Here is a 23,354-nt window from a genome sequence, read left to right as displayed (position 1 = left end):
AATTCTACCTATGATTTCAGTCTTCACAGAGCTGGCACTATTTTCATGGTAACAATGATGATCAAAGTCAGTCTAGAGTGTAGAAATGACTAATATATACAATGAAGTAGAAATGTATACCTTTCTCCAGGCAATTCTTCTAAAAAGCCTTGAGGAGTAATAGCATAGTGTCAGGATTGGGATGCCCATCCAGGATGGGTGAATGTGAAAGGGATGGATGGACAGGGCTGAGGATTTCAAAATATCTGAGGACAGACCCCATCACTGAGAGGGGGCGTGCTTCTGAAAGAGCAGGTGCACCTTCCCTGGCCCATCTCTTGTCATAAAAATCAAGTTAAAATTATTAATGACCTCACACAATAATTTTTACAGTGACACGAAAACTTCACCCTTTGGTATCCTCTTGTAAATTGTAGTTCTAAGATTCAGTCTCTCCCTGATAAGTCCATTGTTGCCCCCAGAATCCATTCTCCAGAAGGCAGCCAAAGTGATCTCCTAAAAATCGAAATCTGATCATGTTCCTGCCCTGCTTAAAAACTTTCTATCATTTCCCTTGGAATAAAATAAGAAACCAGCAGCCTTGTAGCACTCTGCTCCTGTCTCCTTTAACTTCATCTCATGCCCCTTTCTTTACTGCTTGTGATTTTCTAGCCACATGGGCCTTATTGCGTTTTCTAACACACCAAACTTTTTCCTACCTCAGGGTCTTTGCACTAGCTGTTTTCTCTGTCTGCAAAGCTCTTTTTCTAGTTATTTGCATCTATAGTCCTCTCAGGACTGAAGTAGAATCTTCATAGACCTCCATAATCCTTCTGCAGTTAATTCTATACACCTTCCTATTCATAGATCTCTACTTCCTTTGTAGAACTTTAGTTCATTGTCTGCATTCCCCATTCTCTTAAAAGGCAAACTCCTGGAAGATAAGGAGCAAGTAAGTCTGCTTACTACTGGGTCCCTAGGATCTAGAACACAGAGTGCCTATTAAATAACTAAATGAATAAGAGCTCAAGCCCACAAACAGATTTTTAGATACAGCATGCAACCAACAGGGAAATGTGATCTTTAATGTAAGGATCATTTTCCTAGGTCTTCAATTCACATCTCATGTTTTGTCTTTATTAGAGAGCCAATGACCATGTTGAGGACTCATCCAATAATCTCACCTTGCAGTTTCTGGACACCCTCCCCTAAATGTCAACATTTTAATTTTTGGTCTCTTTCAAAGACCTACTTCTGCTATTACAATCTCAACTTTCAATAGTCCACCTGGTATGTAAACTTCTTGGCTTTCTGTTTTCTAACTTTCATTCCACCCATAGGCTCAGAGCATAGGAAGCCTCATTGGTAACTGAGACTTGGGTTCAGGAAGCCAATATACCAAATCAATGAGCAGAACACCTGTGCCATGTCAAGAGTTAGAGATGCAAAGTGTAAATGTGCAGCATGTCCAAGCACAACCTGGATACCAGAAACCAGAGAACTGAACCAGCAAATTTAACCCAAAAGGATACAGATATAGGGGCGGGGAAAGTGTAGGACATCAAAATCAGGAGATTATCTACAGGCATAGACAGGGACTGGAAGATTCCTACAAGGGTCCAGAGAGAATTCTTAGTGACTCCTCTTGCTCTTTCAAACCACTGATAGACTCTTGAAATGGGCATTGGGATGGCGAGAGAGATTGCATTAGAGTTATTCTTGGAGATCCAGAACTCTATGGATTTTCATGACAATCTGGCTTCTTACTTCTCATCAAATCTGTCTCCTGCCAGTGACGTTTTTCAATCTAATTCCAATTTGTAGTTTTTAGTCTTCATCTTACTGGGCCTCCTGGTTATAGCTGACATTGTTGATTACCCCTTTCTTCTCAGAATGCTCTGTTCTTTAGGCTTCCATAACATCACATTACCTAATTCTCTCCTGATCATTCGGGTTGTTTCCTGTCTGTTTCCATCATGGGATCCTTACTCTGTCACCTCCCATCTGGTGCCTCCAAGTATCTGCTCTGTGCCTTCTTATTGGTTTATGTTATACATTCCCTACAGTGATCTGTGCCATTCTCATACTTTCAATGATCATGCAAATCCTGATGACTACCAGATTGCTCTCTTGTGCTGTTCTTTCAAGCCAGAGCTTTAGAAGTATGTGTTCAATAGCCTTCTGGAGGTCTTTCTCTGAACCGTCCCAGGCACCTCAATCTCCACATGTCCCAAACTGACTTCCTAGTGTTTCCCTCCCAGTCTCCTACCATTCCAGTAGGGCCTATTTTAAAGGGGAGTTATATCATTGACCCAGTCACTGAAGCAAGAAACCTGGAGGTCAAACTTGACTGGTTCTTCTCCCTTGCCACCTATCGCTATCATTTTATTCATTCATTCACTCATTCAGCAAACTTTAATCAAGCCCTCTATTTAGCAGGTAGTGTTCTAACTGCAGGCTAAACAGTGGGTAAGTGAAATATGTAATTTCTCTCTGCGTGGTGCATAAAAACCACTCTGACTTCACCTCTAAAGTATCTTTTCCCTCTGTATCCCCTTCTCTTTTATTCCTAGCAGTACTTGGCATATAACAGATGCTCAATTAATCTTTATCAAATGGAAGACTGAATACATGCTAATGTAACTATCTGAACATCTGTTGTCTGCATAGCACAGATTAGGGCTCAGCATACTGAAGTCATTAACACCATTTCTAAGCACATGTTACGAATTAATAGACGTCAAAACATCTGGCCAATTTAGCTGGAAACCATCTATCCCCAGTGAAGCATTAGTATGTTTTATCTGTGGTATGTAAACACTCAGATGGTCTGGGCTGTCTGTGGAACTGACTGGGGGTCTGGCAGAGTGCGGGTTCAGCCAAACCACTGCTGATCGCTTCTAGATGCACGTCTTATCTCTGAATCACACACACAACTCACTGACTTCTAGAGCTAAGCCTAAGTACAAACTCTGAGAGCTTGTGGGCATTTCCATCGATTTAGTCATTTCCACTTGGTAATTTGTGAATATCAATACAATTCACTGGCTTGTAGGTCTGATGGCATCAAAATGAATTGAGATTATGCACATTGAACATGGCACAGATGGGTTATATCCAGGCAGAACTCAGGCATCACAAGAAATGCATGATATGGTTAAACACCGAGTTAATAATCTTTGACTGATAATGACGTATCAACCCAACTACTTCATGATATCAGCAAATATCTTTAGGAAATCCTCAAAGGTAATATTTCCACTCTTCCTATCCAATTTTGTCAAATGGCTCAATCATGAAATAAAACCAAGAATCTTTACCTTTTTCTTCTTGGTGCTCAACAATTAGTGGCAAGGTTAGGTACAACTGAGATGAGAAAAATTAGGAGTTTTCCCAATTTCTGCAATCAGCTTAAATAGGAATTTTTTTTTTCAAATGGAAAGAGCAGAAAGGAAAAACAGAAACACTAAAACCAAGAAAGAGAATTTTATGCAGTTACTGAGGTATCCAGTGTGACTCACACATCTCTCAATAACCAGCATTCAGGCTTGAGCTACATACAACAAGCAGAGGGAGCAGGAAGGACACTGTCAGCTGGTCATGTTTCCACTGCAGCAAGTGCACCAGACCGTTATTTTATATGGCATCAAACTGTACCATGCATACCAATCCAAGAACGGAAAGAAGTAGACACTGAACTCAGTGATGACTTGCACGGACATATAATTTGGGGGCAAATTAAACACTCACAAAAGACAAGTGAAGACCTAAAGGTAAGACTCTTACAAGGCATGTGGGCTTAGCTGGACCTACACCCTTCCCCACTGGAATCTGTTTCATGGCTTGTTCATAGCTTCTTCACACAGAACTGGAAAGAAACAGGTTAACTTGGTTTTGGGGCACCCCACATCCATCTTTCAAATGCAGAAGGAGGGAACCCTTTCTACCATTTTAACCTGCTCCATTTTAAATGATTTTAAGCAGATAGATTTGTCTTATCTGTGAGTTGATGAGAAAAATGTAGGTCCATGGATGAGGACAATTAACCCATTGATGACCTTATAAAGCTGCGGACACTCTTTACACTGCTTTTAGCTTTTGCTTGGCTCAGGAGACTGTCAGAAGCTATTTGAAAGTCTTATATATTGGCCTCTGTTTGTTTCTTTAAAAAGGTACGGTGGAGTTACACCATGAATTTGACTACCTGTACTTAGTGTAAAGGATTAAAAGTAAACTCTTAGGTGAGCAGGTGATTTTGCCCCTGCTCTGGACAAGCACGCTGGGGACAAGAGCATCTCTGAATCCCTCTGGTTTTCTCCCTGATCAGCCTCACCTCTCCAGTGCATCTTGGAGTGTGAACATCTCACTGGATTTAGTGTGATTTTGGGATTTGGAAAAAACATTTTTAAAATAATTTGATTATTGATGATTTATACCTATGTAATGACTCTGTAGCCCTATCCCCCATTTAAGATGCAAATCCACACTAAATAGGAATAGAACTATGTTTGTGGGGGCTTTGAAATTGCCGGGTCCTTCTAAAGCGCTCATATTCACCCTTGATCTCACTTGGTGCTGCTTTTATATTGCAAGATCAACAATGCCCTTCTGATTTTAAATTGCAGAGGGTAACTCAGAACTCCTGGCCTGCCAGCTCCCTAAGAAATAGTTCTCATGGACTTGGTCTTCTACATTTGTTGCTTATTTAATCATGTCAGGTTCTCCAACATGAGTAATTTTGTGGATGGGGGTGGGATGGGGATTATAATCCACCTTCACCTGATGTTTATTTTCAGCTAGATTTAAGAGAGAAAGACAGGTGGAATAGAGAGAGGAGGGGGGTGCTGAGAACCCTCTGATATTTCTTGCATTTCCTGAGAATGCATGCATAGGTTAATTCTGTCCTGAAGAGAAATGTTTAATCATTTGAAATTACGGTGTTCAGCAGAGAAAAGGTTAAAGATGAGCTGGTTTTCTCTGAGGCCTCTGGGCTGGGGGTGCACTCGAGCATGCATTCTTGGCTAACCAGAAGAAGGAAGCCAGGACTTACGTTCTGTTTCCCCACTATGTTATCAAAGGGCAGTTCAGGGCTCCAGGATCCTTCTGTGAATGTTGCCCCACTGTTTCTCCTGTCTGAGGAGCTCACCGATTCCTTGACAATGTCTTCGGGCAATGACAGCAGACTCTCCTCAGGCTGCTTAATCAAGTAGGTCTCTATATTATGCTTCCTCAAAAATTCGTTTCTCTCTTTACCATGACCCTCTTCCACGTTATAGTCACCGTTGAGGCAGTCCAGCGTGGCTTTGGAAATGTGAATCCTCCTGTGTGCACAAAGCATAGGTCATTATACATTCCTGAGGTGGCCTGCAAAGGCCATTGCTGTTTGTCATCCTGTGCAAGACCAACATCAGTGCTACACATGGGTACTGTGAAGATAATACTGTCAAGGACAATATGCACTCCCCTGAAAAAGCAGAAAGAATGAAAGAAAACAGAAGTACAGATGTAAATCAATGAGCAGTGCATCCCTGACTTCACCCCAAGGGACGCTGCAGCCTCTGATAAAGTCCAGCCTTGCTGGGCCATAACGAAGTGCCTCTTTGGGCTTTTCCTGTGACTCTCTGCCTGATCCCAGCAACCTTCAAGAACTGGTGACTTTTCGGTGTTGTTGATTGGATTGGAAAAAGAAGCTCCATAAATGTTTCTGAACCCAAAAGCCATTATTGTTCAAATCACCATGCAACCATAGCAGTTCCCTTAGCATTTCAGGACTTTTCTCATCGTTTTCATTTTCATATATTTGTGCCTGGATTCTTCAACTTTTCTTAATCTTCTTAAAACCAAAGGCAGGTCTTACAAGTTCAGGTTTTATGCACAGAGGGGTCCTTTGGGGAAATTAAGATATAACTTCTTCTAGAAGATATATATGGTAAAGAGAAGGGAACAGAGCTGTGAACACAGGTAGGCAGGTGGCTGCTTAGGTTAACTCACAGGGTAAGTGACTCATTCCTGCACCTTTATTGCATCACAGCTCATGATCCAAGTTTTCTCATTGTTGTTTTTGTTTTAACAAAACAACAGATGACATCAAGAGCCTTAACAATCAGAATTGAATTGTGGAAAGTTCACATGGTAAATCCTTTGGGGAAGAGTTTTTCTGTCCTCTTAACTGTCTAACTCAATCAGATTATTTATTGTGCTGTATTGTGGTCTGGGTAGATCAGTATGATGATGACGAGCATGGGCTGTTGAGCCAGATCGCCTGGATTGAAATCCTAGCATTACCACTTGCTAGCTGAGAGATCGTGGGCAAGCTACTTAAACTTTCAGTAAGATTGTTTTCTCACCATAAATATAGGAAAATAAAAGTATACCTATTTCTTAGGATCATTGTATTCCAAAGTTGATTTGTGTAAAGTAGTCAAGATTACTACAGTGTGCATGGTACACTGAACATACTATAAAAGAACATGCTTAAATGATTAGGAATATTCACAAAAATGCCACTATGATATTACTGTTGTCTATTCCATGCCTCCTCAAGGCTTATAGGACACAGCCTGAGCCCTGGAGAAGGCCTCTCTACTCTGGGCTCTACCACTTCGAAGCTCATTCTCTGATGCTCTTCCCCTCCTGTACCCTATGTTTTCTCCTGCTTATCAGATAATTGGCATTTCTTTAAAGTCAAGGTACCATTTTATGCCTATTAAACTCAGAGCAAGCCATGCTCTCTGCCTAGAATGCTCACCCCACATTTTCTACAGGACATTCTCCAACTCCCCAATTCAGCTCAAAGTAATTTCCCTTAGGCTGACTTTATTGCTCCTCCGAATGAATGGATGGATGAATAAGGGAGATGCTTCATATTTTGCTTGGCTTTTGTAATCGTAGAGGAAGTATATACAAGGAAACAATAAAATTTTTTAAAAGGAGCACTTCCAAATGTATTTTACTTTTAATACTCATCGCTACTTCCCTGTTACCCCTTTTACCCATCCTGCTAAGCTCCTGCTTACAGAGAATAAATCACTGCAAAGAACACAGAAAGAAACTACAAAAATGCATTTCTGGTCATTTAACATGCATTCTCCATGTTTTCCAAAAAAGTGTCATCATCCATAGTCATTGATTTCAAAGGCAAGGAAAGATATTCACAATAAAGGCATGCAAAACATGTTTTGAGCTTCCTTGAGAAATGTGAAAATGTGTGTAGGTGCCAATTATTCCGTGATGAATTTTGTTAATACTTGGGAACTCGGTCATGTTAACCCAGGGAAATAGAAAAGTCATTGACCTTCTATGGAATGGATTCTCCAGTCTTCTTTCTGAGATCAAACTTAGAGCTGGGGGTTAGAAAGCAGTCGTTTACTCCCAGGCAAAACAGTACTCTTGGAAGGGTTTTGTTAAGTCCGATGGCTGATTTTCTCTTAAAATAATTAAGTTAAATACCAATCTCATTTGATATATTATCTGGATTCTACATTTTATTATTCTGCTGTCAGTGCTCAGGGAGACTAATATTTGCATATACTAAATCAATATTATGTTTTCCACAGTAGAAGACATCCTCACTTTTATTTATTGCTGATTGTTCTGCTGAAGTTCTAATCAATATACACTTAAATGTTTTGATAAAAACTGGGCTTCAGATGTTCATTTTCATCTTTGCTAGTGCCTTGAGCTTGGGAGCAAAGCATGTGCAGTTGACAGTGTGGTAATTACATTTCCCCCTAAAGAAATGAATCCGTCCTCAGACAATATTCTCATATATGGAATGTCAGGTCAACATCTTCTGGTAATTTCAAATGCCAGTATATAATAATAACAGTTACGATAGGAAATAAGATGTAATAATTGTGTGACACTTATTTTGCATAAACATTATTTTTTAGCCAAAGGTATTACTAGATAGCTTGGTTCTGTGGATCATCTCATATAATTTCCATTCTTCCCAACAACTGTTGGGGATAGGCATTTCTTCACCTCCTTTTGCAAATGGTGAGATTGACCCAGAGATAATAACTGGCCCGGTGTTCTATCAGTGACAGATGATGATGCAGGACTGTGACAAGGACTTGCATTTTCAGAGTCTTCTCAAGACCCTATGGCTGTATCATATGGCCACTATGACAGCCACGACTGTAGTGACTATGTCCCAGGCACAGGACAAGGGACTTTATATGTATTATCTCACTTAACAAAAGCTCAGGAACGGTGGTCCTTAAAGTGTGGCCAACAGCATCAATATCACCTGCAACCTTATTAGGAAGGCCTATTCTGAGATCCTATCCAGACATATGGATCAGAATCCCTGAGGGTGAGGCCCAATTACCTATGGTTTCACAAGCCCTCAGGTGATTCAGATGCATGCCAAAACTTGAGAACCTCTGCTTGCTTGGGGACACGTGGCCAGAGAAAGGATTTTCATCCAATTCTGCATGACTTCAGGGTCGAGGTACTAACCTTGCATATGCCATAGTGGCATAGTGGTTAGTACCTCTCTCTTCTGTTCTAGGCATCATGCTAGCCCCAGGGACACAGTGAGGGTCCAAAGAGTTGCAATAGGAAGATAGCCATGAGCAAGCTGGATACAGTAGAGAGTACAGTGATTTAACAGTGATGCATAGTGAGGCACTTACAAGCTGTTTTTATGTGACATCTTTAATTTCTTTGAGCTTCAGTTTCCTTATGAACATAAGAAATCTAAGACTGGTACACCTGCTTCAGTGCTCTTTGTTTTATTGCACTTTGCAGGTATTCCATCTTTTCAGTTGAAGGTCTGGGGTGACCCTCCATCGAACAAATTCATCAGCCTTATTTCTCCAAGAGCATCTCTTCAAGTCGGGTCTCTGTGTCACATTTTGGTAATTCTTGTGATATTTCCATCAGTTTCATCATGACTGGATTTGTGATACTGATCTGTGATCACTGATTAGGACTTGCTGAAAGCTCTGATGATGGTTTACATTTTTCAGCAATAAAATATTTTAAAACTAAGGAATGCACATTGTTTTTTAAGATATGATGGTACTGCACATTAAGAGACTACAGGAGAATGCAAGCATAGCTTTGATAGGCACTAGAAAACCAAAATATTCATTTGACTCATTTTATTGCAATATTAGCTTTATTGTGGGGGGATGGAACTGAACCCACAATATCTCTAAGGTATGTCTGTATTTACTGCGTGGAGTGTCATTAGATCAAATGATGTAACATATTGATGGTAGTGAGCTAACTTGTGAGTGTGTGGCAGGTACTCAATACAGGTTTGGAATTGGGAGCTAATTCTTACTGAAAGGGAAAGTAAACTGGGTTTATTCCTACATGCCTTGATGGACAGGAAAAGGAAGTAGACATTTGAAAAGCAAATAAAATCCAGCTGTTTCAAACCATGGAGAATTTGGAGATGTGTCTCAGCTTTACTGCATTTCTGCATAGAGGCACATCCTACGCCTCAGCAGACCTAAGTAATGTACATAAGATTGAATACTTTGTAAGCACTATCTTCTTCGAAACCAAGTTTTTGAGGTCAGTAGCATTCTCAGCTCAATTATACAGTGAAGGAACCAGGCAAGGAGATTCAGAAACTTAACCTAGCCTCTATCACTGGTAAGTAGTAAATCCACTGTTCAAATACCTCATCAGATTTAAACTCAGCATTCTTGGGGTGCCTGGGTGGCTCAGTGGGTTAAGCCTCTGCCTTCGGCTCAGGTCATGATCCCAGGGTCCTCGGATCGAGCCCCGCATCGGGCTCTCTGCTCAGCGGGAAGCCTGCTTCCTCCTCTCTCTGCCTGCCTCTCTGCCTACTGCCTACTTGTGATCTCTCTCTCTGTCAAATAAATAAATAAAATCTTAAAAATAAAATAAAATTAAATTAAAAAAAACTCAGTCATTCTTGTGTTCCTTGGTGTGGTGGAGGACATTAGGTACACTGGCCTCCAGAAGTCAAAGCATTATGTCACACACCCTCAAAGCTGTGTTCTGAGGTTTGCAAAGGGAATTTAGTGAGCATACGGCAACTCTTCATGCAACAACACATTTAAGACACAGAACATGGATGGATTAGGTGTGTGGTTTGTTGGAATATAACAGGCAGTTATTTGTAGGAAAATCCAGAGAATGTAAGGACTTAAAAAGCCCAGTGGTGACATGTTAGGCTTATCTTATTCTAAGTCTGCATGGCAAAGAGTGGTGACCATTAAAGACAGTGACGTCTCCCTTAAAAGGATGGCAGTGTGCCCACGGACGGCACTGCATGGTTTACAAAGTGCTTCACGCCCACTGCCCAACACAGCCTCAGACAAAATCTGTGACGTGGACTGTGCCCATTTGGCAGAAGGGAAAGACCATCATGCAGAAGGTGCATAAAATCACAAGGTATGATATCATTATTACCACCTCTCTTTTTATAGTGAGGAAAGTGAGACTCAGAGAAGTTAACTATTGGCCTGAGGTCATACAGACATCACAACAAAACCCAAGTCTGTGCTCAAATCACATGCTAGGTGCTAACCATGCTTTACATGACTTACTAAAGTAAGAGAGTTTAGTATGGGGCAGAGTGGAAATCCTAGTTTCTCTGATACCACCTTCTATGGTTTATTTCCCATGATACTATGTTACCTGATATTAAATATAATTAGCAAGGAATGACGGCAGACTCCAGAGAACTCTGTGACTCCATAGGTAGGGTTGGGGATGAGGCATGGGGAAAGGAATATGCATACATGCTCTGTCTGTCTTAGCTTTCTGTCTGTCCCTTGGTCTGTCTATCTATCTATATCATCTATCTACCTTCTATTATTTACCATCTGTTAGAGAGACAGTATATGCAAGAACTCAGTACAACTTACTGATTCACACATACCCAAAATCTTATGAGGCCCAGTCTTTGTAAGCAGAATCTCACTACAACTTTTAAGGGTTCAGTGAACACTTCCAGGTCACTCATACCACTAGAGTGTCTATACTGATTGGTCTTGCCAGCCAAATTCAGAGAGCTGAGTTTTCAAGGTAGGTAAGGTCCTACAGAAGGTCAGGAGGTCTTAACCCTGATTGCCCATGAGAACTGCTTTAAGAAGTTATAGATTCTGCCTAGATTCTGCTTTATATGAACTAGCATAGGTCTGTACACCATTGGTTTCAAAGTATTCCTCTGCTGATTCCAATAGAGGTCAACTCTGGAAACCAGTGTTTTGCAGGGCTGGATTCTGAATACGTGCCTGCTGTCCCACCATCCTCACTGCCTGTGATGAATTTCACTAGACTTTTGAGGCCAATATTTGTATGCTGCTTTAATGTCCTGTATCCTCCTAAACAACTGCTTCTATAGACCGATGCCTCTGAATTCTGCACACAGGAAACCAACCATCACAAAGTGAGCAAATGACAAGGGTTAAACAAGAAAAGGGCTTTGCTTTGACTTACCCGGGGATTCCTCCAGATTCAAGCTTGTTCGCGATGTCCACATCCCAGGACCAGACATCAAACTGCCACTTCCGCAGGCCCAGAACTCCACATAGAACTGAGCCCGAGTGGATTCCAATCCTCATGTCCACATCATGCTTTGTCCTTGACCTCACATACCTGTTGACACAGGAGAATGGAGACACATGCATAAGGCTAGAGTGGGTACTTTTGGCTTTGGTAGCAGCCCCATTCTTCCCAACTCTGTAAGTTCAACTCCATCCTGTTCATATGCCACCTCTTCCATGAAGTCTTCTTAGATTATTCTGGTAATGGGAAAAAATTTCTTACTCTCCTGAGCTCCCCTACTCTTCTATCTGAAATTTTAAGTGCTCTTATGACCCTTCTCCTCAATCCTGCTAATGCTATACAACCTGTCTCAGAGAATGGCATCAACATCTTTCTCTGCCCACTAGTGCATAAACCTGCGATTGACTATAGATTCAGCCCTAGATGGCATACACCATTTTCAAGTCAAGTATTTTCATTTTCACTCTGTTTGCTTCTCTCTCCACCAACACTCCAGTTCAGCAGGCTTCAGTCTAGGGTCCCTGCCCTAATCTGAACTTCTTCCAGCTCATGCTCTGCCAGTTTATCACAAACACTAATGTGACGTTGTCACTCCATCAGTCCCTCATTGAAGACTCCTTGCTGACCTCCTATCCAGAGGGTAGTGGACTGTGGAACAGAGTGTCCCAGGGCTGAATGGGTTCACCCTTGGCATGAAGGAAGAAAATGTTAGACCCTCCCTTTATAGCTCTTTAAAAACCTTTACCTAAATTTGATATATGAGTTCCTCACATTGACTTCACAGGGTCCATGCCAGATTGTAAGCAGGGAGGAAGCCTCGTGGGGAAAGAAAGTACTTCTACTGTTGGAAGGTTTCTGCAGGCACCCACAACCTTTCATCACTTTCAAAGCAGTTTAAACAATTTTAGTTTGAGTTAAATGATGTCATTTTCATAGAAAGAAATTCAAATGGTAGAATATAATATGGTCAACCCTTGAAACCACATCTGGAGCCTCATGCCTAGCCAATAGTTGGGCTGAAAAACATGACTTACATGTGCTGCCCACCTCCAGTCTTTATTTGAGAGACTAAATGAGTGAATGATTCCATGTACAAAACTGAATCTTTGTCTTCAATGCTCCTCACAAATGGGAAGATAACACAAAGTTAGTTAAATAAGAAAGTAAAATTGCAGAGGGTTGAAAATATAAAAATATTGAATTAGACCAGACTCTAGGAAGACAGTCATGAGAGGATGTTTGTGGCTAAAGAAAGAGTTCTTGTCCTTGGTGAAGATTCCATTTTCTGGGCCAATGTTTTAGCTTTAACTTTTACATTAAAATTATGTGGTATCCTTCATCCACCAGAGAAGTGGATGGTAGAAGGCATGTGGAAAACCTGAACAAGGCAAGAGGAGGGACAGCCTCCAGCAGTTGAAAGGAGCACTTCAGCTCTGACATAGTCACCCAGTGAGTGTGTGTGGGGCAAGTTGTTGGGAGAGGTCATCTGTGACGTTGGCCGGCTGGGTCAAGTACTACAATACCAAGCATGTGGCAGGATTGTACTTTTCTGTATATTTCATGTTTTTTTGGCCAACAAAATGTGAACAGAAGTGACATGTGTGATTTGCTTCTGGGCAGAAGCTTTAAGAGCCTGAGCAATCACACACTCTCTTTTTTCCCCCTTCTTTCTATGTTAATTGTCACTCAAGGACACTTGGGAGGAAACTTCAAAACTGGGGTTCTCGGATGAGGATGATGTCTAGTGGCACATTGTCACTCCCTCCAACCCTACCATAGGGACAGAAAATGTGAGTGAAAGGTGGGAGGATGGGGGGACCAGGTGGTGAGTATTAGAGAGGGCACGGATTGCATGGAGCACTGGGTGTGGTGCAAAAATAATGAATACTGTTATGCTGAAAATAAAAAATAAATTAAAAAAACTGTTATGCTGAAAATAGAAAAAAAAAATAAAAAAATAAATCTTTGCTGTTTTAAGCCACTGAGATTTGGGAGGATGTTTGTTACTTTGGCATAACCAGGACCACGCTGACTGGTACAATCATCGGTCCCAATCTACCTTCTTCCCATGACCCCTACAGTATAAGGCTTAATGTGGACTCTAGCACCAAACTACCTGAATTTATATCTTGCTCTGCCACAGCCTAGCTGTATGACCTTAGGCAAATTACTTAGTTTCCATCCAAAATGGGAATAATAATAGCACTGTCAGGATTAAGTGATTGGATGAATGTGGAATGGAGAAAGTATCTGACACAGGCAAAGGAAGACTTGGTTGCTCATCACATCCAAGGGAACTGCAGCCCAGAAGCAAAAGGAAATAAAACTTGTCACATAGCTGGTAAGTGAGATTCTAGGACCCAAGTGGGGCTGATGAGTCTTTACCCCCTCACCCTCGTTGCAACATAGGTACTGTCTATGGCATGTGATTCTGGGCAAATGGCTTGGTCTGACCCCGAGTTTCAAGAGCTATAAAATAAAACTCTAGCAGATTGCTTCATTCACGGAGACTTTGTGAGCCCCGAAGGAGGTCATGGGTGTTAAAATGCTTTGCCAACTAATTGTGAGGGACTATTGAACAGCACACTGTGATCCTGCCATTAGGTAATTAACACGATACAGGGAATGCTTTGGAACCTCTTAATGAAAAGGCATTTAGACTTTTTAAATTTTTCTTCTACAAGACAAACATCATAATAAGACAGAATTTTCTTATTGTACTTTTTTTTTTTTAACCTTTCTTTTTGTTATGTCTGGGATTTGACCTAAATGAAAGATAGGAGTAAAGAGTGTAAAGCAATAATTAATCTGCAGGTATTGCTCCTCCTTGGAAAGACGACCCAGCAGTTGCACCGAACCCAGTGGTTGCACCGAACTGCAAACACACACCATGTGTTTCAAGATCAGCTCTTGAGGGGAGGACCTGTGAGCGGCCTTGGAACTAAAATGAAGGAATTCTGCTCTGCCTTTCAAGTCTTCTTCATTTCTGCCAAGGCAGAGCCCCAGGGATGCTTTGCTGTGCCTCATGAGCCACAAATAAAGAGAATATGGCTAGAGATCCTTGCAGTTCCTCCCTCTCTTTCCTCCCCACAAACTCTGAGCCTCTGGAAGGCAAGGGTACTTACTATCTTTGATTTCTGCTTTCCCAGACCATAGCACAGATCTGAGCACATAGGTATAACCAGTGCTCAAAGGTATTTACTGAATTAATGGACAAGGCTCAAAGGCCTTCTTGCTCTATGGCTCCATGTTGTCCCAGGATGCTTCTGAGAATCCCAGGAAACCACAGGGGTATCTTTGAACCTGCCGCATCTCCCCCTTCAAATAAGGCAGCTTTGCTCTCATCCGTTCCTCATGGCAGGGTTCCAGCTAAAAGTTTTTAAAGTAAAGAATGCATTAATTATTATTAGTTTTTGCAGCTGTATGTCAAGCTGGGGACCAAAAACACAACAGTCATCCTGCAAAATAATTGAAGGTGTCATTTTTTACCCCCATAAGAACCATTAAAGAGGAGAGTGCTTGGTGTATGGTAAAAACATGAAAACCCTGGGAATTTGTCTTTTGATTTCAATGCTTCAAACAGTTCTTTTTTAGCCAATTAATCAATCTGCAGAAGGTGCAGGAGGAATGAAAGGAAACATAATCTAGTAGCCATCTGTTAATTAGACTCTCTCTACTGCTGAATGAATGGATGACTAAAAAGACCAACTTCAGGGTTACCTGGGTGGTTTAGTCAGCTAAGCGTCTGAGTCTTGATTTCAGCTCAGATCATGATCTCAGGGTCTCAGGATCGTGAGACTGAGCCCCATGTGGGGCTCTCCCCTGAGTGTGGAGCTTGCTTAAGATGCTCTCTCCCCCTCTCCCTCTGCCCAAACCCCATCTACACACACCCTGTGCTATCTCTCTCTCTAAAAAGAGAGAGAGACCAGCGTCAGCACAGGAGCAGTTGGTGCTGTGGGAAGAAGGATACCCAACTCCTCCACTTTGGGGGCAGAAACCAGAGTTCCAGTGTTGGCTCTATCCCTTGCTGTTTGTGGGAGCTAGAATAAACACCTATATTCATTCCTCTGTCTCCTGTGCCAGTGGGAATGATATCAGCTCCTCAATGCAAATCACTCTCAAAACCACCAAAAGGCAAAGTGTGCATTGAAACAGGCCAGGATGTGAAGTTAGGCTTCTCCACTTGCTGACGGTGGCCCCTGGACTGGGTGCATGAGGCCCCAAGTCCTACTCTCTCAGGTAAAATGGGAAAGAGAACGAGTCCCTTGCAGAGCTGGTAGGATGCTTTATAAACTCATATGTACAAAGCACTTAACCTGGTATATGCAATCATGCAAAAATAATAACAAGTACTAATTTTTATTAGTAATAACAAATTTTAACTACACATGTTGAATAGGCTAAAAACTTATAAATTGGTCACACAAACTTTTCCTGCTTAAACTGTGCCTGCATTCACTCTAATTACAACAAAACCCATTTCATATACCAGGTAGGCAGTTCCTAGTCATAAATTGGCTCCAAAAGGACCAACCAATTTATAATTAAAAAAAAAAAAACTTGGGTCATTTTCAGCTACCTGAAAGAAACAGTGCCTTTGAACATTCTGGAATAAAGGAGAGGGGACAGAGTTAGTTATGGAATCATCTACGATTACTGTGTCATAACTTATCTTTAAATCTGCATATTATCTGCATATTATTACTACCTATACCTTTCCCAAACGAGGAAATGGAGTCTCAAGTATTTCCTTTCTTTAGGTCACACAGCTACAGGTGAAACAGCTAGAATTTCACCACAGATGTGTGAACCTAATCCCAACAAGTCATATTCAGAGGTATATGGATCACTGGGGTCTGATTTGGTTCCACTCTATAGGCCCACTACAGTCTCTACCAATTAATTCCAAAGGCATCAGAATTCTTAAAATGTTCAAAAGCCGCCATGTCTTATCCTAGCATAGAAGTTCAGTTTCACAAAGTCCTTCCTTTTGGTGGCCACAGTGATTCTGAGAGGTAGGTAACCCTAAGGGTTATAAGTTTCCATCTTACAGATGTGGGAATTGAGGATCCAAGAGAATTCAGGTGAGTCTATTACCTTTCCTTTTTTTTAAAATATTTTATTTATTTATATGAGAGAGAGTGAGAGAGACAGAGAGAGAGCATGAGAAGGGGCAGGAGCAGAGGGAGAAGCAGACTCCCGCTGAGCAGGGAGCCCAGTCAAGGCTCCATCCCAGGACTCCGAGATCATGACCTGAGCTGAAGGCAGACGCTTAACCGACTGAACCACTCAGACACACATTCTATTACTTTTTCTGTGTCAGGCCTTTTATGTTCATGATCTCATTGCATCCTCAGAACTATCCAATGCCACTAGAGTTCATTCACTCGTTCATTCATTCAATAAGCATCTCTTGAAGACCTCTGCAGATATAAGCAGTAAACCAAATGCACAAGTCAGGAAGTCAGGGTCCATACTCATAGAGCTCCATGAGGAGGGTTTACTACACTGCACAGCTAAGAAAGCATGAGCAAGAGAGAGGCTAAGTCATCCAGTCAAGGTCATTAAGTAATGGCCCCCATTGGTCCTCACTGTGCCAGGCTCCAAGCTGAGAGCTCTGCAGACACTTACTTGGCGGAGGCCTGCACTCCCTTTAGCATTAGACTCCTGTGTTCTGTGGAAAGTAATGGAAAGACACAGTGTTGCATTCCTGTTCCAAAACAGTGTGGACCTAGTGAGAGAAAATCTGCCCATCCATTTTTCATAACAGAGCTTTATGCCCTTCTCTTTTTTTGGTAAAATAGATTTAAAAAAACTGAGGTTGCCCAGATGTGTGTGTGTGTGTGTGTGTGTGTGTGTGTGTGTGTGGTCCATAAAGCATACTTCTTTAAACTCATAACTGTCTTCTTGTGCCATTGAATATTAATGTAAACCATGATAGTTCAGAGTTTTCTATTCTCCTATTTTGTAGTATGCCAAAATTTCATCTAAATATTTTTTTGCCTTTGCACATTTAGATAGTACACTGAACTGGTTTAAGGCCTTTCCCTGCCACTTACAAGCTGTATGTCACTGCTCAGAATTTACTTATCCTGTCAAAGCTTCAGGTTCCTTCTCTGAAGAGCGGGATAAGTAGTAGTAGTATCCTCACAGGGTTTAGCTGAGGTGAATCAGAAACTTTAGTCTAATGGCTGGCACAGGGTGAGGCTTCACTTAAAAATAGCTTTATTGGGGCGCCTGGGTGGCTCAGTGGGTTAAGCCGCTGCCTTTGGCTCAGGTCATGATCTCAGGGTCCTGGGATCGAGTCCCACATTGGGCTCTCTGCTCAGCGGGGAGCCTGCTTCCTCCTCTCTCTCTCTCTCTGCCTGCCTCTCTGCCTACTTGTGCTCTCTCTCTGTCAAATAAATAAATAAAATCTTAAAAAAATAGCTTTATCAACTATTATTACTAGATAGATTCAATTTTCATCATTATAAATAATTTTGAAAAAAAAATTCTGTCTATGGACTGAGGACCACTCTGATGTATCTTTAAGAGGAGAGAGGACTTGAGGCACCTGGGTGGCTCAGTGGCTTAAAGCTTCTGCCTTTGGCTCAGGTCATGATCCCAGGGTCCTGCTCAGCAGGGAGCCTGCTTCCTCCTCTCCCTCTGCCTGCCTCTCTGTCTACTTGTGATCTCCATCTGTTAAATAAATAAATAAAATCTTAAAAAAAAAAAAAGAGGAGAGGGGGCTTTATGGATCTTATAGTAAATGGCATTTCAGAACAACATAAGAAGGGGGGGGGATCTAACAGAGCCAGGAGGAGACAAACAGTGATTACTGGGGGAGGGAAAAAGGAGGAAAGAAGAAAGGAAATAAGGGAAGAAGGAAGAGAGAGAGGGAGCGAGGGAAAGAGGGAGGTGGGGAGGGAGGGGGAACATTGAGGAGTGAAGAAACCGAGCAAAAAAGAAGTACAAGAGAGAGAGAGAGAGAGAGAGAGAGAGAGCAGGAGACACCAAGAGAGGGCTTGGGCATTCTTGCCTCAAATGAAGGCAACAGAATCTCCTGTGTTTCATTCCTTGTCCTGCTATGTTGCTAGGTTGCTTGGCAGGGCCACCAGGCCACAAGAATTGAGATCTTTGCTCCAATTAACCGTTGGGGACCAGCCTGTTACTGCTTGGCATTCTGGTGTCATTCCATGACTTTTTTACAACTGCACCGAAAAGACCAGGCACTGCAATTTTCATTAAGATTCACCAAGGATGCCTTTTGAGATCATTAATAAAGATCCTGCCTGTAACGGCTCACCTTAACTCCTCTGAGCTATCAAACCACCCCAAAATAGACCCAAGGCATGTGAAGAGGAGCCACCTGCAGCCGCTTCTCAATTTATTTAATGGAACTATTATCTAAGCCGATTTTAATTAATTTAATTTTATGAACAGACATGCATGAGATGGTATTAAATACTATATTAGAAATAAAGTTACACTCAATCACTTTTTTTTTTTTTTTGCCATTCGTCTAGTTTACGTCATGTTTCTAAAATCAAGTATTTTGGGGGCACCTGGGTGGCTCAGTGGGTTAAAACCTCTGCCTTCACCTCAGGTCGTGATCCCAGGGTCCTGGGATTGAGCCCCGCATAGGACTCTCTGCATAGCAGGGAGCCTGCTTCCCTTCCTTTCTCTCTCTCTCTGCCTGCCTCTCTGCCTGCCTGTGATCTCTGTCTGTCAAATAAATAAATAAAATCTTAAAAAAAAATAAAATCAAGTATTTTTGATGGAATAGATTTACTATGAGGCTTACTTAAAGCTTATTACCTTGTTACTCTCAGATGTTTACTGACTTTCCGTTGCTCTCAGTATTGATTCTGCTAATTTTTCAGGGATGTATGGAGAATCTTCTCAGCTGTGTGTTGACCCTTCGGCTATTAATGGCAGACTTCGGGCCATCAGAAGCAAAAAAGCAATTGTAGAAACCTGATGCCGAGAGGCAGGGTACCATGATTGTTAAGGCCAATGGCTTTGGATTCAGATGGCTCCAGATGGGTATTCCTTGTTCTGCCACTGACTAGTTGTGTCCTCTTGCACAATTACACAAACTCTGTAAGCTCCAGGTTCCTCCTTGGTAAAGGAGAGGCCAACTTCCAGAGCTTCAGTTAGTCAGGATGAACCCATAAAGCTGTACTTGTCACTAACGGCTGACATGGACTGCCCTAAACTATTCTGATTAGTATGTACTTTGGCGACACCTGGTTGTTCCAAATTTTGCTTACCACCCCTGCCTACCTCTTAGAATTGCTGTGAGGACTTAATGAGATAATACACGTAAACCCTTGTCTCAGTGCTTGGCAAGTAGCATAGCAGGCCTTCAATAAACTCTAGGTATTATCATTATTTTACTGGAATAAAATAGAAACCATGAAAAAGGAATAAGCTTCTATATCTTAACTGAGCCCAATACCCCAGTGTCCAAACTCAGCCCTAAGTATGAGATTCTATTAAATACTTGTATGGTCATCAGGTACCTGCCATCTATTTGAATTTTCAAAAATGTACTCTGAAGTTTGGATCTTATGATCCCCATTTAGAGAAGAGGCCACATAGGCTCGAAGAAATGATGTCACACTTGTCTCTAGCCACACGCCTAAGAACAGGAAGAGGCAGAAACCAGGTGAGGTCTGCTGACTGCCAGCCAGGGGCTCCCTCCATGCACACCCTTTGTACATTCCCCAGAAGTCATCATTCAGGGTACACAGCCATGTCGGCAAGATCTACCAATGAACTCTCTCTTCAATAAAATGGAATCCTGCCCAAAATTCTTAGAACATCGCCAACTGATATATAAGATCACCGTACTGACAAATGTTTTCTTTAATTTAAATGTCCATGTATTGTTTCTTAAAGAGGCTCCCAGGCTCTCGGCTTGGAGAGAATATTATCACCGTCCGTCTTCTGCTCCGCAGCTTCTGCTCTATTCAGGGCCTGACTTCTCTTCCCTGAATTGCTACAAAAATATCTTCCAACCAGCTCTCTTCCTTCAGCATCTGCCTCCTCTCCTCTAGAGTCAACTGGAGACAGAGTGAGTTATGTCCACAGCCACCTTCTTCATGCTCCAGCTGGGAAATAACACCTCCCTACTTTAAGTCTAAGTGGGTCCCCATGGCCCGAGGGATAAAGCCACAGTTGTCTCACAAGGTCATCACTGAACTGTGCGTCAACCCAGCTGTCTGAATTTAGAATTGTAATCACAAAGACCTACTTGAAATGGCTAATATACACATGCTTACACAAATACACACGTGTGTACACACATGCCTACATGTGTGTACACACATGCATGCACACACACACAGGCACTCACGGCCACGTTCCACACATCTGCGCCTACACATGCCACATACACGCGCGATATACACACATAGACATCATTACTACATTTATATACATGCACACATGCATACGCATTTATACAAACACACAGCTTCTGCTGTTCTTAACAGAGAGGATGGCATATTCTTTATGCCTCTGTTTCCAGGAAAACAGCTCTGTTTTTCAGTCAAAAAGACTACTGTAGAGATACCTCTGAAGACAAAATGCAGGGTAAACTACTTCTGTCATTCTTATTCTTCTGTCTGCCTTGACTCTTGCTCACTTGTGAATCCTGCTGGTGCTCTAAGCGGTGACAGGTGACCTCGGGGTCAGCTTGGCACCTGTCCTCACCTGCCTACGATTGCAGAAGGACCGCCATCTAATGTTCAGACTCATTTGTGCCTGAGGCACAGGATCATTTTGAGTGCTGACTTGACATTTGTGCCAAAATCCCACCCCACAAAGAAACCACTGGAGCTCCTGAGATCTAGAGACCCCAAATCCAGATGTCGTCTCACCAACAAAACACCAGCCTTTCACTGCCAGTCTGCACTCTGGGCACCAGTTTAGGACCCTAACTCTTTGAGGAAATGCCAAAAAAAAAAAAAAACAAGGAGAGACCCTGACAAGGTGGGGATAAAGCCTCAAATAGGGACCCATCTCTGATGACAAATGTTCAGGACAGCCATCCAGTCTGGGCATACCAGTCAAGAAACGGCTTATTTTCATTATGTGACAACACACATAGTGTCATGTATGTATGGTTCCAGACTTCATGGCTTCTCTTAAGTTTCCCAGTTGGAACAAGTGTCTTTGGGCCTGAAGAAGAAAATCACGTCTTGTGTAAGTGATGGTTAAGACTGTGATAAAGTTATGTGAATGGGATTCTCTTCTGCATGCATTCCGGTAGAAATACTCTTTGCCAATTCTTCTGTAGGCTGCAACGCTTGACTGTAAGGATGGGAGCTCTAGCGTCTGAGCCCACTGTAACTGAAGTTGCCTCGCTCCAGAGTTCTTATGTATTCCTCTGCATTGTGTTTTGTTGTTAACTGGAAGAATTAATGCTGGACCTCCGGTCACCTACGTTATAATTAAGGAGTGTTTGAGTATTAATAGACTCTGATTCATGCAGTTAAAAAATATCCTACTGAACTGTCTTATTCTAAGAGCATAAAAGCAGCCCTTAAGCAATGGATGAGAGAAAGTCCTTGAGTCATTTCAACCTAATCACGTCTCACCTCTCACTGACCTAATCTAGAACTTGAGACAGGAGCCCTTTAATTAGACAAAATGGTCAGGCAGAATAAGGTCCCCTCCGGAGAGATAAATGATAATGTCCGAAGCATCTTAAGCATTTTGATAACCATTGTTCTTTCCTTCTGCAGTATCATGTCTGCAGCATTTCTTCTAAACTCAAGATACAAACTCCTACGGAAAGTCTGTGGATGAATGGATAAAGAAGATGTGGTGTCTACACACACACACACACACACACACACACATACATATAATAGAATATTAACCAGCTTGAAAAAAGAAGGGAATCCTTGTATACACACTCCACACACACACACACACACACACACACACATTGGAATATTAATTAGCTTTAAAAAATAAGGAAATCCCACCATTTGCTTCAACAAAGATGATCCTGGAGTGCATTATGCTAAATGACAGCAGCCAGACAAAGAAAGACAAATACTGTGTATGTGAAATCTAAGAAAACCCAAAACCCAAAACCAAAAAGTCACGTTCATAGAAACAAAGTAGAAGGGTGGTTGCCAGGGCTAAGGGGAATGGGGGAAATGAATGAGGTGATATGGGTCAAAGGGTACAAACTTTTCATTATAAGTAAGTTCTGAGATCTGATGTATAGAATGGTGATTATAGTTAATAATGCTGTGCTTGAAATTTGTCAGAAGAGTAGATCTTAAATGCTCTCGCCAAAAAAAGAGAAAAAGATTGTTACATGAGGCAATGGATGCATTAATTGACTATATAATTTTTCTACAATGTATCAATATATCGGATCATCATACTGCACTTTAAATACATAACTTTTGTCAATTATATCACCATAAAAATAAAAATATTAAAAAGAAAGTCTGTGACAAGTTTTGCTACTTAAACTTGATTTTGATGTGGTTGATCAAAAATCGCAGACTTTCAGAACTCGCAGAGACTTCAGAGGTGGCCCAATTTCATCATTTCACAGACAGCAAATCCAAGTCATCTCCCTAATGGACACTCATGGGCAAGAGAAAGACGCTCTGTGACCTGTTTATCACTGTACTTCCAGGGACTAAAATGGCAGCATCTAACACTTGGTAGAGCTCCGCAGATGTTTTTTTTTTTTATTGTTGATCTACCTACCAGTTGGCTGGTAGAATAAAGTTCACACACCTAATTAGCTGTAGAATGCAAATAAGACAGCAAGCCTTCTGGGCGTCAGGCCCATTGTCTCCCTTGAAGCTAGTTAACATATTACAATTCATCCTAGTTTTCAGGGCAAGACTCACAAG

The 23,354-nt window shown here is 41.7% G+C and overlaps 1 protein-coding gene across 4 annotated transcripts in view; it reads right to left on the bottom strand.

Moving 5' to 3' along the window:
- ADCY8 (adenylate cyclase 8) overlaps window positions 1-23,354 on the bottom strand; it is a 217,735-nt gene that overhangs the window by 94,800 nt on the left and 99,581 nt on the right. For all 4 annotated transcript variants that reach the window (XM_082719720.1, XM_082719721.1, XM_082719722.1 and 1 more), the window contains exons 6-7: window positions 11,410-11,568; window positions 5,030-5,300 (exon numbers count right to left, since the gene is read on the bottom strand). In XM_082719720.1, the coding sequence (XP_082575846.1) occupies window positions 5,030-5,300; window positions 11,410-11,568 (430 nt within the window). The remainder of the gene's footprint in view (window positions 1-5,029; window positions 5,301-11,409; window positions 11,569-23,354) is intronic.

The sequence above is a fragment of the Mustela nivalis genome (assembly GCF_964662115.1).
Source record: "Mustela nivalis genome assembly, chromosome: 2".
NCBI classification, from domain to species: Eukaryota; Metazoa; Chordata; class Mammalia; order Carnivora; family Mustelidae; genus Mustela; species Mustela nivalis.
The sequence above is the reverse complement of the archived record's forward strand: the minus strand, read 5'-3'. Positions and strand labels throughout refer to the sequence as shown.